Source organism: Rosa rugosa, chromosome 3 (assembly GCF_958449725.1).
Source record: "Rosa rugosa chromosome 3, drRosRugo1.1, whole genome shotgun sequence".
NCBI lineage: Eukaryota > Viridiplantae > Streptophyta > Magnoliopsida > Rosales > Rosaceae > Rosa > Rosa rugosa.
In genome coordinates, this window is record NC_084822.1 from 36,233,653 (window position 1) to 36,248,034 (window position 14,382).

Consider the following 14,382-nt stretch of genomic DNA (forward strand, 5'->3'; position numbering starts at 1 on the left):
TACGATGTCGGTCGTGACGGTGTCAAGGCGGAGTGCGGTGGTGTATCAGGGATTCTGGTACGGCGGCGGTTGCCGGGTCGAGTCAAGGCTGCCTTGATGGGCCTTGGTTGGGTCACTCCTCTCTAGGCTACGTTTTTTGGGCTTCTATGGTGGGCTTCGGTGTTTGCCCTATGCTCATCCCTATATTTTTAGTTTGTCTAATTACAATAAATTCCTTGTATTTAGGAAGTAAAGCACCAGTGTGCACTCTATGTATCTCTAGCGCATTTGGAGTAGTACCAAATGAAGGTCTTCGCTACCTCTACGTTTTTGATTATATAATGAGTAGGACTATATGTACGTACCACTTGTGGGTACTACCACTAGCTTCTTGTTTGTCTATGCCCTTAAATGACAGCAGAAGAGTATGTAACGGCCTATTCTGGCTTGTGATGAATATATTTTTTTCCTGATTCAAAAAAAAAAAAAAAAACAAAGTTTTCATCAATAAATGTACAGTTCATTTATATTTATTTTTTACAGGAGACAAATAAATCAGGTAACAGCGTGCAACTTTTCATATATAAACTTTTTTGGGGTCAGCCTAGTCCGTTTTGACCAAGTATGAAATATCTGCGAAATTTCTAATATATTACTAAATTTTTTTTTTTTTTAGAGTGACCGATATATTATACAAAAAATACTTTATCTTCCACCATTTCTGTGAAACTTATCCAATATAGTTAAATATCCTCGATGTATAAGATATTTAAGATATATCTTAATAAAATGAAGAAATATCTGCAAATTCTAACGTGGAAAAAAAAAATCAAAAAGTTACCAAACATATATTATGGAACATGGAGATTATGTGGGGTGTAAAATTTTAACAACGATTTCTAATTACGAAATTGTCTAATAGAGAGGTAGCGCAACTTGTTTGGGAAACCTCCCAAGATGGATTTAGGTGAGGTGAAATTCTCTCAAGGCGGATTTAGATAAGAAGAAATCTCCTCAAAGCGAATCTAGGTGAGAAGTAATTTCCTAAAGGAGAATCTATGTGGGAGAAATCATCGCAAGGGGAATATGGGAGAGGAATAATCCTCTCAAGGCGAATTTGGGTGAGAAAAATATTCTCAAAGCGAATCTGGGTGAGAAGAAATCCCCTCAAGGCGAGTCTATGTGAGAAGTAATTCTCTAAAGGCAAATCTGTGTGAGTAGAAATCCTATCAAGGCGAATATGGGTGAGGAATAATCATTTTCAAGGCGAATATTGGTGAGGAGAAATCTCCTCAAAATGAATCTGGATGAGGAGTAATCTCCTCGAGGGGAATCCGGGTGAGGAGAATTCATGATGGAGCAATATCAGCAAAAGAAAACAAACCTGATGGAGAGTTTCAAAAAGCAACTCACTCACTTCATCTTTCTCAATTATATGCATCATGCCACCTAAGATAAGACACGAAACTATAGAACAATTGGTCATGGTGCTCAAGAGAATATTGTTCATAGGAGGAGGACTAGAGGTGCAACTGATGATCAAAGTAGCTCATTTGATGTTGTTTCAGTTGCCTTAAGTTTTGACTCTATCAGTTTAGGCATAAAGTGCAATGGGACCTCAAATGAATCTGATAAAGGCAACAATCAATTTAGCTATGACGCCTATGGATATAATCAATGTGAAGAAGTACATGACGAGTCATCCAGTTAGATAACTCTTATAAGGGAAAAAGTCAGCATCTCCAAAAAGATTTATGATTATCATACACTACACGTCGTACTGTACAAGTCACATGTCTTGGTTTGATTATTGTAGTTTCATAGACCAATGAATGACTTTTCAACCACTTAGATTCTCTTTTTGGATGTAGATGAAGTTAAAATTCATATCTATTTACATGTAAATCCAGTAAATTAACTGTTTTCTAAAATATTCCCGATATTTTCAATATATATATATATATTAAGTTTCGTTAGATTTAACCGATATTCTTTGATATTGACAAACTCATCTTAAGGATGGAGAACCAAAATATATATCCACGAGGCTGAGGAAGTTAAGAATATACACACGCACACACGCAGCATTATTTCTTTTGTTTTCAGCAGTAAAGGATCTCAAAATCAGAAATTGAAAATGATGGAGTAAACGTGTTTCATAGACCATTTTGGAGCATTCATATATGAATCATTTTTCCAAAAGCGGTTGGAACACCGTGTTGGGAAAGGACTTGGCCAAGGAAAACTAGAGTCGTCACGATAGGAAAGATAAATGACCATAAGGATCACCTCTCCAAAGAAGAGAAAGAAGACCCTAACTTAGAGTTTGTTACTGCACCTGCCATGAGAACCGCTGCTGCTGATAAAAGGAGGTTAAAAAGATGTACGTCAATACTACCTCTGCAATCCATATTATAAATACTCCGATGGTGATTCCGATCGAAAAGAAGAACAAACGAGTATGTGTGGAAGGCTGTGTGACTAGTTCCGAATTCTCGTATCCAAACTTCAATCTGGAGATCTTCTCTTCTGAGACTCGTGAATGTAGAGAATTATGCTCCCGGCTCTTTTCTTCATTTGCCACTTTTTTTGGCCATACAACCAGTTCTGCCACTGCTTACAATGGAATGTCGTATTGGTGGTTATAAGGATGACTATATTTGAGTTGGATCTCTCCGCATCCACCAGTAGTACTAGTAATATTGCTGAATGTCAGTTCATTGAGCTGAGTGAGGGTATAAAAACTGGAGGCATAGGCCATTTAGCTGTGAGCGGAGGGAGGCTACGGTTGTGTGGGACTCATGAAGTCCTCCATGACGACGAAGGTCGACAGGTATTCAGAGTTCGGGAGTTGAAACCAGTTGTGGAAAACAGCAAAGGCAAATTTAAATGAATAGTCGACAAAGTTCCCATAACTTGCAAAGATATTGAGGTGGTCAGGCCTTACCAGATTTCAGTGACTTTCCACCCAAACAATGAGGATATGGATATTTAAGATATGGTCGGCGACATTATCACTTGCAACCTCCATGGCGGAATGTTAGAGACAACTACACAGATTAAAATTATTGGGCATATAAGGAATTCCGCTACCCATTTTCGCTCCCATGGTGGCCTAACCCGGTCACTAGACTCTAGAACCTCTAGACTAGCTAGAGTCGATGCTACAGCTAAAAGAAAAGCTTTCTTCTAGCTTTGATGTATTGAACTTTCTTCTAGCTTGATGTGTACCGAATCTAAACTGATGGTGCAATGTCTGTCAAGAGCAATGTTCATGCATATTCCATTTATCTGACAAAAATGATATCTGTGTTGCTTTGCAATGTCATAATACTCTGGTTCCACAAACCTGCAACATCTGACAAATTCTACCTCAAAGGCTTCATGTCCTTAGAAGCCCTAAGCTCATTGACTGCCAATCGGAGAGAATCATCAGAGAGTATTAACCGAGACAGTGCACCTGTGCTCAACCCCAGAAACTTTGCTGCCTCTGAGACAGAACCATCAACTGCATAAAGGAGATCCAACAGAGCTTGCATTCCGTAAACAAATTTCGGATTGTTCGGTCCAATTTGGTTACCAATATCTGATGTTCTAATGGAAGATGATTTGGGAAGAATTTGAAGAAGCTCTCGAGGAGGGGAATAACCATCAAGATCCACACTGTTCCTGATTTTGAGAGCTATAAGAGTGCGTAGGCGAGATAAAGCTGAGGCACGATTCATGTGCTGGGATCGATCCTCAGAAGCCTGTGCAATAATACCAGTTGGGAGATGCTTAAGGCGTACTGCAGACTCTCGCTTGTTGCGGTGCTGACCCCCTGGCCCTGACGTCTTGAAAGTGCCCATTTCGCACTGGCTCATCAATTCTTGGTCCGTAGATTCCAAATATCCCTTTCCGCCATCAGTGCTAATACTATTGGTTCCGTATTTAGAGCTCCGTATGAAGAAGGCATTTCTGTTCCTGTCTTCTGGTAATTGTGGTTGCTGTTGAGACCACCTCCACTTGGTTAAGCTACTTTTTCTTTGTATTTTTAAGGCCATGGATGGAGGTGGAAATGGAGATGATGCATGAAGTATAGCAGCTGCTGCACCACTACTTGTTCTTGAAACTCCTATTACTCTAACCAATGAACACGTATATGAACATGAACACGATGACTTCCACAGTGACCCTGCCATTACCATTCTCATTACCTGATAGACTATTTCATTCAAACATTAAGACATTGTCATACACTTCAAAGAAGCCCCAAATTAACAGCTGAAACCAATCTTAAAAACAACCCCACCAAATCACCATTTTCCTTTCTTTCTTTTCTTTTTCGTCTATAAATGTTACCTCAGATTGTAATTTCTAGAACCCCAACAAATCAGAATTACTATCAACCCACAAATTTAAGCAAAAATGCACCCATCAAGAAATCCAACAAACAATTAAGTTGAAAAATAACAAAATGCTCTCATCTAATCAACCTATGAATCAGTTGCATGCCATGCCAGACCAGGCTGAAGTCAAGCTCACTGCCCACCCTGACTTCAAATGAACAAATTCCCAATTCTCAAAATCCCATCTTAATCAAACCCTAAATCAGAAATCGAAATCCTTACAAATTAATTATTGAAACAATCAATGCGGGAATCCAAAAAAATGCAAGGTACACAAATGGAGCTAATCTGTAACCGCAACTATTACAAAAGATTTCAACAAGAAAAGCTTACCTCTAGTCCTTGGAGAGTTGGAACTAATATCCCAACTGAAGAAAGAATTGAACTTTGGAGCAGAAGAAGAAAAGGAGCAATTTAGAAAAGAAGAATGGAGAAGAGAGAAGATGAGGGGGGGGGGCCTGGGCTAATTTAATTGTGTTTCAACGTGAGCCCAAATAGGCCCAAGATGAGGAGCACGGCCCAAACAAATAACCCGCCGACGGTGTCGTTTTCGTTCTGCTTTCTTCTGCTTGAGGCGGAACGAGTCTTGCATGTGGCTCAGTGTGTCAATCCAAGCAGGGAGTGTGGTCTGTTAATGGCTTAAGCTTCGTAGAGATCTGAAAAGACCGAAGCTTTCACAAGGAAAAAGCTGAGTGAGTGTGAAAAATGGAGTACAGGAAGCTCAAAGATCAGGTATTTTCTTCATGAAGTTATCGAATTTCTTGTATAAACCTCAAATTATGGAGCTTTTGATTCCAATCTGATCAAAATTTGTAGGATGAAGATGGGAATTCAGCTGCCGACGACCTCGAAAGTTTACGGGGAAAGCCGCTTTCTGTTGGTAACTGTGATTTTCTTAGCTCTTACTTCATTGATCTCAATCTAATGAGTTGAATGTTGATGCTTGAATTTTTGGTGTTCATGTGAATAATGTAGCGGCCAGTTTGGGAGGGGGACCAGTAGACCGAAAATGGAAGCGAAAGTATGGAAATTTATACTACAGAATCGAATTTTGGTTCCAATTTGAACTTAGTGTTGTTGTTTTGATTTGATTTGGGTTTTGTTTTAATGCAATAGGTCAATGGTTACTCTGGCTTTGACTGTTCTTACGAGTTCACAAGCAATATTGATTGTGTGGTCGAAGCGAGCTGGCAAGTATGAGTATAGTGTTACCACTGCTAATTTTTCGGTGAGGACTACCGAGATAGTTGCATTCCACATTACACTTGAAAAGTTATTAGTGTCAATTTTTAGGTGACATAGAATTGGTTCTGTTTTGGGAAGTAGGTGGAGGCTTTGAAGTGTGCATTGTCGCTTGCTGCTTTGGCACGAATCTGGAATAATGAAGGTGTTACTGACGATAACAGGTCTATCTCTTAACTTGTACAATGCTATCAGTTGTAGTGTTGTTATAAGAGACTAGTCATTGCAAGAAGTATTGTGCATTCAGAATTTCTACGTGATAGACATGTTAAGGGGATTAAACCCAAATTTGCATGGTTCTGTTAAATTTTTCTTGACCATTTATGTTAGCTGTGTCATTGACTAGGTTGAGTACAACATTGGATGAAGTTATTGTATACCCGATTCCTGCAGCACTTTACCTAGTCAAAAATTTGCTTCAGGTTGGTTGTATGTTATCTGTTTGTATCAATAAGTTTGGTCTTCTTACTTCCTGATATGTGATTGCTTCAACTATTCATTTTTACTTGGCAGTACTATATATTTGCATATGTGGATGCCCCGGGTTATCAAATACTGAAGAACCTGAATATTATCAGCACTGGGGTCTTATACAGAATCATACTCAAGAGGAAGTAAGCCATGTTTACCATTTATGCTTGTCTTTGCCATTTTAGCTTATTACTCCCTATAGAGAGCTAATTGTAAAAGGTTCATTACTGGAAACTTTTACATAAGATCCATTTTATCTTACTAAGCTGCCATATACTTGCATCATAGATATAAGCAAACTAATGTCATGAGCCATTGTTCTTTACTCTATCGGTTGCAGGTTAAGTGAGATTCAATGGGCTGCTTTCATAATACTATGTGCAGGGTGCACTACGGCGCAGCTGAACCCAAGGTATTAATGATCACTACCATATCATTTTATTTCATATTATCTGATTGAAGTTGGCCGAGTATGTCTTTCAGTGAACTGTTTACTTGTTAGTTGGCATCTTTTGTCAACAGGTCCTTTCGATAAGATTGATCCATAGTGCTATACATGTTTACCACATGTTGATAATACCAAATCAATTCTATTGAATAAGTGAATGAGGAACTCAGGTCATTAAAAATTATGCCGCCTTAGTTATGTTTGAAAGCTGGAGTGTATTGGACATTGTTTACCACCTTTTAGTTTGTGTTTTATAAATGTCAGCTTCTTTTAATTCAATAATTTGGTTACATGGCATTCTTTTTGCAGTTCTGACCATGTTCTTCAAACTCCATTGCAAGGTTGGGTGATGGCCATTGTAAGTTTTTATCCTTTTTATAGTCTTAATACGAATTTTATATATTCTTTTTTTAAAATTTGTTTGCCGCAAGAAATGTTTTAGAGCTTGCAAAGTTTGTTATGGAGATCCTAAAACTTGTTTCTTTGCAGGTCATGGCACTTCTAAGTGGTTTTGCGGGAGTATACACCGAGGTGAATATTTAAGTAGATAGTCTCTTCTTCAATTCATGTTTAAAGCCTCATAATGGTCAAGTCACTCAGCATACTTGATTTGATCAAAAGTTGGGGTTTAAATTGTTTTTCATAGCTTTTAGAAAACTGGGATTTCACCCTTTTAACGAATAGTTTTTTGTTCTATGATTGCTTTAGAAAATCTATCTCTTATGTTTATTAATGCCTATGATATTGGCAGGCGATAATTAAAAAGCGGCCTTCAAGAAATATAAATGTGCAGAACTTCTGGTTGTACGTCTTTGGAATGGTCTTCAATGCTGCTGCTATAGTGATTCAAGATTTTGATGCAGTGGTGAACAAGTATATAAAACACTTCTCTCTATTTATGATCATGCATTTTCTGCTTACTATATGTTTAGAATTATGCCTGGATTCCAATTATGTTCAACTCATTCTTCTATATTCAGGGGCTTCTTCCATGGATACTCATTTATAACAGTTCTCATGATTCTCAACCATGCACTCAGGTATATTTCCTAGGATGCAAGATATTGTAGACATGTTCTATTTGGCATGAGTACTGCAACAGTTGACTGGTTTTGATAATGAACGGTCTATCTCTCTGAATTTGTTACTATGTTTCTATGCAAATTTCTTATATTTGCCTCCTTTACAGTGGCATTGCTGTGTCTATGGTAATGAAGTATGCTGACAATATTGTGAAGGTAAGATAAGGGAACCACTATTTTTATTTGGTGAAACCTTCACTACTATATTTTTACATGCATCTGAATAATGTTCTACGATTAGTTTTCTTATGAATCTTAGTCGGGGTTGGGAGCTCTCCTACATGTCTTTGTCCTGTTATTATGTTGTGGCTTGTCAAGTATTAATTACTATTTTTCTTTCCTATTTTCCCTAGTTATGGTTGAAGTGTCAATATATTGGTTATTATATTGATGGAAGTTCATTGGAATCACACATTGGTAACTTCCTGGCTTTTTAGGGATTTTGATTTAATTTAGTTACGTTCTGCAGGTGTATTCTACTTCGGTAGCAATGCTGCTTACAGCTGTTGTTTCTGTATTCCTATTTGGCTTTCATCTGTCCCTTGCCTTTTTCCTTGGCTCAATGTAAGTTCTCTCTGCTCGCATGAAATATCTACAACTAATTTTCTATTTGGCCATCCATCTCAGATATTCAATGGTGTCTGTGTTTAATTCAATTCTTGTGTTTCCAGTGTTGTCTCGGTGTCGGTGTATCTGCACTCAATCGGGAAGGTGCGATAGTGATGGCATCGTACCATCTCTAGCCATTCTGATGTCCGTGTAAAGGCTTATGTTACCGAGATTTTTGTCGCATTAAAATTTTCAATAGATATATCTTACGCTGGTTAGGTGACAAGAGACAAACCCTTCTGTAATTTGTGTTGCAAATCCATCAATATAAATGAGTTTAAGGTTCTAGTTTCTGGTAATTGATTCAAATTTTTATTTTTTTAGAAATTACTCATTAACTTCAGTTGTGAACTCTGATGTAACGAGTCATTCCATCTGTAAAACACGTCTTGTAATTCTTTTATTACTTCCTGCTTTGGAACTTTGCATTACTGCAAAAAAAAAAAAATTGTACTACAGTTAGTTTTTAACTTTTGGGGTTTTATCCATTTACCCCATTTCTAGGGATTTTTTTCCCACTTACCCCATTAAGTTTTTTTAATTCTCTCTTACCCAATACACTCTAAGGGAGTGTTCCCTAATACCCCATTAAGATTTTTTTTTTGTTTTTAATTTTTTTTTAATACCATTTTACCCCTCACCCCTTTGTTACTTAGAGAGAGAGAGAGAGAAAATGGAAGAGAGAGAAACCATAGGAGACTTCGCCGGAGCCCGTCACCGGCCGCCGGAATCCGGTCACCGGCCGCCGGAATCCGGCCAACTTTCCCCGGAATCCGATCACCGGTCGCCGGATTCCGGTCACCGGCTGCCGCCCACCGGAATTTGCTGAAAATCTTACCGGAAAGTTTTTTTTTCCCCCAATAGACATCTATTGCCCCCTAATAGAGGGGCAATAGACGTCTATTGCCCCCCAATAGACGTCTATTGCCCCAATAGTCTATTGGCCCCCAATAGACGACTATCAGCCATGTATTGCCCCTCAATAGACGACTATCAACCATGTATTGCCCCCAGTAGACGTCTATTGCCCCCCAGTAGACGTTTAGATTACCGAAATGGTAATTAATCTTCCTAAAACTACACAAATAAAACTTTGATTAAAAAAAAAAACGAGGAGATTACATCAATTCAAAACGTCTATTGCCCCCCAATAGATGTCTATTACCCCCCAATAGACGCTTTAACAGATGTCTATTGCCCTCCAATAGCCCTCTATTGCCCTCATATTTTCTAAGATAAATGGTCAAAACCCCAAAAAAAAAAAAAAAAAAATCTGATTGGGCACCCAGAAAATGATATGGGCACCCATGTCCTCTTCTCCCATCTTTCTGGCTGTAGACCCGGGACCGGAAGTAGTCTTCCGGCGAGGCAGGGGTCGTGGATGATGTCGCTGACGTCCTCCAGGAGCTCGAGCCCAAAGCCTCCTCAAAACCCGATCTGATTGCGCGACCTTGACCTCCTCCTCGACGACACCATCTCCGCCGGTTGGAAGCTCTGGCGACTGGATCAGGGGACAGCTTCGTGTGCTTCTTGCGTTACTTGGAAACACCAGAACAGCCATGGCCGGACGTTTGGATCGGAGATGGCTTCGTGCGCTACTCGAAAACACCGGAACAGCCATGGCCGGACGTTCTTGCAAGTCGCAGCCATGGCCGGAAGTTTGGATCGGAGATGGCCGGACTTCTCTTCCTGCTGCCGCCGGTCTACAGAGAGAGAGAGAGATATCGCCGGATCGGAGAGGGATGAGAGCTGTGGCCGCGAGAGAGAGAGAGAGAGAGAGAGAGGAGAGAGAGAGAGAGCTTCACCGGTCTGCACAGAGAGAGGGAGGAGAGAGAGAGAAGGATGATGAGTGGCAGATGGTAGTTTTTTAATTGGGTTGAGGGTAATATCGTCATTTTATTTTAAAACGGGTTGGTGGGAATAAAAATCTCTTGTTGGGGTAAGTGGGATGATTTTTATCAATTTTGGTGCTTTGGGTCAAGAACCCTTAACTTTTTATCTTGAATTTTCCTAATTAGGAAGTTACCTGCCAAAACCTTTATCTTGTACACTGATGAGTGATGAACTCTGTTTAGAATGTTCAATGTGCCTTTATGAGCATACATTTTGAGCTGAATGATAATGGGAACTGAAGCTCAGAACCTTGCCAATCGACCAAAAAAGAAGTGTGCCGATGGAATTTATCCAACTATCATTTGCATTGAAAAGAAAGTAATTCTTGGACATTTTCAGTGTTATATTGGAGAAAATTGAACTGTCACGACCTAAGTCTTTTTTTTTTGTCTGAAAAAAAAAAAAAAAAAAAGACGTAGGTCGTGACAGTTCAATTTTCTCCAATATAACACTGAAAATGTCCAAGATTTACTCAAGTCTCCAAGGCCCAACCCCAAGGGTAATTGTTGGAGAAATTTCACTGTTAAACTGACTCCATCATTCGACCAAGTACTTCTAGAGTTCTAGTAACCCGTCCCTTTGACATAATAGTATCAAATTCAAAACTATCTCTCTTAAGCTTCTCACAAAACCATTCAAAAAAAAAAAAAAAAAAAAACTTTGAACACGTCTAAGATGAGGTCAGAATGGTGAGATCACCAATACCGATTAATCTATGTCCAACATTTACGGATGATAGAGTGATTAGAGTCCACAGCTTCAAGTTTGAGCTTTGATAAATGGTGCATAACTTGTAGTAACAAATAGCCAAAGAATATAAAAATAAAAACAATGAAGAAGGGAGACAATAGCTTCTACACAACAAAGTTACAAAGGCAGCAGCAATTTTCACCCATGTAATTGAAATCATATTGGATCTAGTTTTACCCTTAAACAAATAAGAATGCTTTGGACAAAAGCCTGCCAAAATTTACGTTTGGTTCGCCTCAGTAATGTAGAAAACAATTCAACCACTTCACGGGAAAGCAACCCCAATACCATGAATCAAACACTATATAAGACCACTCATACCCTCCTTCACATTCATCAATTCATCTCTTCCTCTCTTCCCTCTCTTCTTTTCTTGCTCAGCACTGATGGCTTTCTCTTCATTTTCCAAAGTGTCCCTTCTGCTCTTCATTGTGCCTTTCTTTTTAGGCACTTATTGTCTGGCTCATGATTTTTCAATTGTGGGTTACTCACCCGAGCACTTGTCTTCCATGGACAAGTTCATTGAGCTCTTCGAGTCATGGATATCGAAACATGGCAAGATTTACCACAACATGGAGGAGAAGCTCCATAGGTTTGAGATATTCAAAGACAATGTCAAGCATATTGATGAAAGGAATAAGAAGCTTGATGTTGACAGCTACTGGCTTGGATTGAATGAGTTTGCTGACTTGAGCCATGAAGAGTTCAAGAGCAAGTACTTGGGCCTGAAAGGTGAATCCCCAAGAAGGAGAGACTCCTCTGAAGAAGAGTTCAGTTACAGTGATTTCGTCGAAGAGGCATTGCCCAAGTCTGTGGACTGGAGAAATAAAGGAGCTGTTACTCCAGTGAAGAACCAAGGTTCATGTGGTATGTGCCAAAGCTCAAAACACTATATGTTGAACTGTGATTTACAATCCGATAACATAACATGTCAAATATCTGGCAAGCAAACACTACTAATGAGCAAAGTTGATAATGTTATGCAGGTAGCTGTTGGGCATTTTCTACAGTTGCTGCTGTTGAAGGCATAAACCAGATAGTCACAGGAAACCTAATATCGCTGTCCGAACAGCAACTGATAGATTGTGACAATTCATTCAACGATGGCTGCAATGGCGGTTTGATGGACTATGCTTTTCAATTTATCGTCTCTAATGGTGGGCTTCACAAGGAGGAAGAATACCCCTATATCATGGACGAAGGAACTTGTGAGGAATCAACGGTAATATAAACTGCGGTCACCTGCTGCTTTATACCTCTTGAATCAAATTTAGATATCAAGAAACCATGGCTTGTTGTTGACATTTGATTTTTTAATCTTCAGGGACAATCAGAGGTGGTGACCATATCTGGTTATCAAGATGTGCCTCGAAATAGCGACCAAGCTCTCCTCAAGGCACTGGCTCACCAGCCCATTAGTGTTGCTATTGACGCCTCTGACAGAGATTTCCAGTTCTACAGTGGGGTAAGCCTTTTATAACACCATCCCTTCTATATTTCAACTCGATACTCAAAAGGTCGAGTAATGCTAGGAGGAACTTTACAAATTACAGCATGGATTTTTCGGTTTTGCAGGGTGTGTTCAACGGGCCATGTGGAACTCAGCTAACTCATGGTGTAACAGCAGTTGGCTATGGAACATCAGAGGGGTTGGATTACATCATTGTGAAGAATTCATGGGGACCAAAGTGGGGAGAGAAGGGATACATAAGGATGAAGAGAAACACAGGAAAGCCAGAAGGAATCTGCGGTATCAACAAATTGGCTTCATATCCCACCAAGAAGAAGTGATCAATTAAAATATATATGAAATCCCCTTAAAAACCATAATCTTTCTTGCTTTTCTTCCCTGTTAAATACTTCCACAGTGATGGATTATCAACTCTGTAAGATTTCCCCTTAAGTTTATCAATAACATGACTGGACTCATGGAAAGTATTTCATATAATTAAAACTGGAAACAAAAATATACTCTTTTTTTTTTCGTTTTTTTTTTTCAAGTTAAAAGATCGTTTTTTTTTTTTTTTTAGAAAAGGAGATAATATCATTCAATTATCCATGGCCAGAAGGCACGTACATCGAATGCTGTCTTACACCAAAATCATACATGGTATAAGCTACCAGGCAAAGGACAGGTGACTCTCACTGTTAACAAATGCGCTCACTTATTGAGCCTATATACAGGAAATCAAATCCTCACTACAAAACCTCTATTTTGAAAAGTAAACCTAGTCGCCTAGAGACCTCAATTGGTGTATAACTAGAGAGAACTAAGAAGCAAGTAGTAAAAGACTCAAAGTCAAGTACTAGGCAAGGAGACCCGAGAACCAAAAGCTTCCCACGTCCTTATCTCGAGAATCCTCCGTCGTAACTACTCAAGAGGATTTGCTAGAGGCACGAAAGTGCGTAGTTCTCTAACAAAATTAGAGAGTAATACAAACCTAGGATTCCCAAAGCAAGGAAATATTAGAGTAACTAAAAATAAAATATAAAACTAGGGCAAAACCAGCCCAAAATAAGGCCCAAGAGAGCAGCCCAAGGAGATGAGTCCAGCCCAAGGCCCAACAAAAGATTGACCTGAGCCAGCCACCAAAACCATCCTCCGCCAGCCCAAGTTAAAAGATTGTTGTAATGTCTCACAGAGGTAAAAATTAAAAAAAAAAAAATGGAAAAAGGATGAAATTAAACGATGAACCATGCAACTCAAAGTTTTCTTATCGTAAAACCTAATTGTTGTGGGAATACCAACTGGGTCTAAATTGGTCTTTCCCCTGCCTCATTAGACTGGCGCAGATATTAACTCTCTGAAATCCTTCTCTCTTCTGTTCTGAGATCTGCTCTCTTTACTTCAGCATTTCATGAATCTTGTTCCTTCATCTGACCTCCACAATCTTACCTAATAAACTAAAACTAAACGCTCAAATCATATTAAACTGGGTTTTCTCCATCCACTCTTTTCTTATCTTTCTCACACTAATTTTCATCCCTCCACATAAAAATAAAATAGCAAAAACAAAAGCATTGTATTAGCGAATTCACTGCTAAAAGAGATTTTTATTTCTCATTGAAACTAAGAATTAGTTGGGTTGGCTGTGAGCAAACCTGCTGACATGTACATAAAACAGAACCACGTGACAATTTCCATTTTTATCTATCAGCAGAGGAAATTTTGAAAGTTCATATATATAAGATCTTCTCGTCGCTAAAGGACTAGTGGGATCAAATATTAAAAGAAGAAATAACAAGGTTATTGAAATGGATAATTCATTGATGGTTTCAATATTGATCCGCTGCATACATATATAGCCTAGTCTCATACAATCTACTCTAAACATGTGGCACAGGACCCACCACATGTTGAGAGAGAACAAAATGTGCAGTTGCAGCTGGTAAGGGACGGGTTGCAGACTGCAGATGCAGGAGACAATGGCCAAACTGATATGTATACTGTTGTCCTTGAGTTGTGTAGGTAATGTCTGGGAATTAGTGGGCTGTGTTGGTAATTGGGTTTAGGTCTGGG

At 39.0% G+C, this 14,382-nt stretch overlaps 3 protein-coding genes across 7 annotated transcripts; 2 read left to right on the top strand and 1 right to left on the bottom strand.

Annotated features, from left to right (window-relative positions):
- Positions 1 to 2,103: 2,103 nt before the first annotated feature.
- On the bottom strand, positions 2,104 to 4,810 carry LOC133740360 (uncharacterized). Of its 5 annotated transcripts, none has more exons than XM_062168306.1 (3): positions 4,701 to 4,810; positions 4,455 to 4,564; positions 2,104 to 4,175 (listed from the first exon to the last, which is right to left on the bottom strand). In XM_062168306.1, exon 3 carries the CDS (start codon positions 4,170 to 4,172, stop codon positions 3,348 to 3,350), a length of 825 nt encoding a protein of 274 aa, XP_062024290.1. In that variant the 5' UTR covers positions 4,173 to 4,175; positions 4,455 to 4,564; positions 4,701 to 4,810; the 3' UTR covers positions 2,104 to 3,347. The 5 variants fall into 5 exon arrangements, with proteins under 5 accessions (XP_062024290.1, XP_062024293.1, XP_062024292.1 ...); XM_062168309.1 differs by having other exon boundaries at positions 4,455 to 4,511; positions 4,701 to 4,748; XM_062168308.1 differs by lacking the exon at positions 4,455 to 4,564.
- Positions 4,811 to 4,933: 123 nt separating this feature from the next.
- On the top strand, positions 4,934 to 8,518 carry LOC133738461 (CMP-sialic acid transporter 4-like). Its single transcript, XM_062166012.1, has 15 exons — positions 4,934 to 5,099; positions 5,184 to 5,247; positions 5,343 to 5,388; positions 5,484 to 5,595; positions 5,694 to 5,773; positions 5,956 to 6,031; positions 6,123 to 6,223; positions 6,421 to 6,492; positions 6,838 to 6,886; positions 7,018 to 7,059; positions 7,280 to 7,401; positions 7,509 to 7,568; positions 7,718 to 7,766; positions 8,080 to 8,174; positions 8,282 to 8,518. The coding sequence occupies exons 1-15, from the start codon at positions 5,073 to 5,075 to the stop codon at positions 8,328 to 8,330; spliced, it is 1,044 nt and encodes a 347-aa protein (XP_062021996.1). The 5' UTR covers positions 4,934 to 5,072; the 3' UTR covers positions 8,331 to 8,518.
- Positions 8,519 to 11,216: 2,698 nt separating this feature from the next.
- On the top strand, positions 11,217 to 12,816 carry LOC133735336 (cysteine protease XCP1-like). The gene is made up of 4 exons (XM_062162751.1): positions 11,217 to 11,729; positions 11,849 to 12,084; positions 12,187 to 12,327; positions 12,438 to 12,816. Exons 1-4 carry the CDS (start codon positions 11,249 to 11,251, stop codon positions 12,651 to 12,653), a joined length of 1,074 nt encoding a protein of 357 aa, XP_062018735.1. The 5' UTR covers positions 11,217 to 11,248; the 3' UTR covers positions 12,654 to 12,816.
- The last annotated feature ends 1,566 nt before the right edge of the window (positions 12,817 to 14,382 follow it).

Excerpts from the sequence above, each read along its gene's own strand:
- LOC133740360 (XM_062168308.1), bottom strand. The coding sequence starts at position 4,172 with ATGAGAATGGTAATGGCAGGGTCACTGTGGAAGTCATCGTGTTCATGT.
- LOC133738461 (XM_062166012.1), top strand. The coding sequence starts at position 5,073 with ATGGAGTACAGGAAGCTCAAAGATCAG. Across the intron at positions 6,493-6,837 it reads ACGGCGCAGCTGAACCCAAG|TTCTGACCATGTTCTTCAAA; the intron begins GTATTAATGATC and ends TTCTTTTTGCAG. Across the intron at positions 7,767-8,079 it reads ATGCTGACAATATTGTGAAG|GTGTATTCTACTTCGGTAGC; the intron begins GTAAGATAAGGG and ends TACGTTCTGCAG.
- LOC133735336 (XM_062162751.1), top strand. The coding sequence starts at position 11,249 with ATGGCTTTCTCTTCATTTTCCAAAGTGTCCCTTCTGCTCTTCATTGTG. Across the intron at positions 11,730-11,848 it reads GAAGAACCAAGGTTCATGTG|GTAGCTGTTGGGCATTTTCT; the intron begins GTATGTGCCAAA and ends AATGTTATGCAG. Across the intron at positions 12,085-12,186 it reads GAACTTGTGAGGAATCAACG|GGACAATCAGAGGTGGTGAC; the intron begins GTAATATAAACT and ends TTTAATCTTCAG.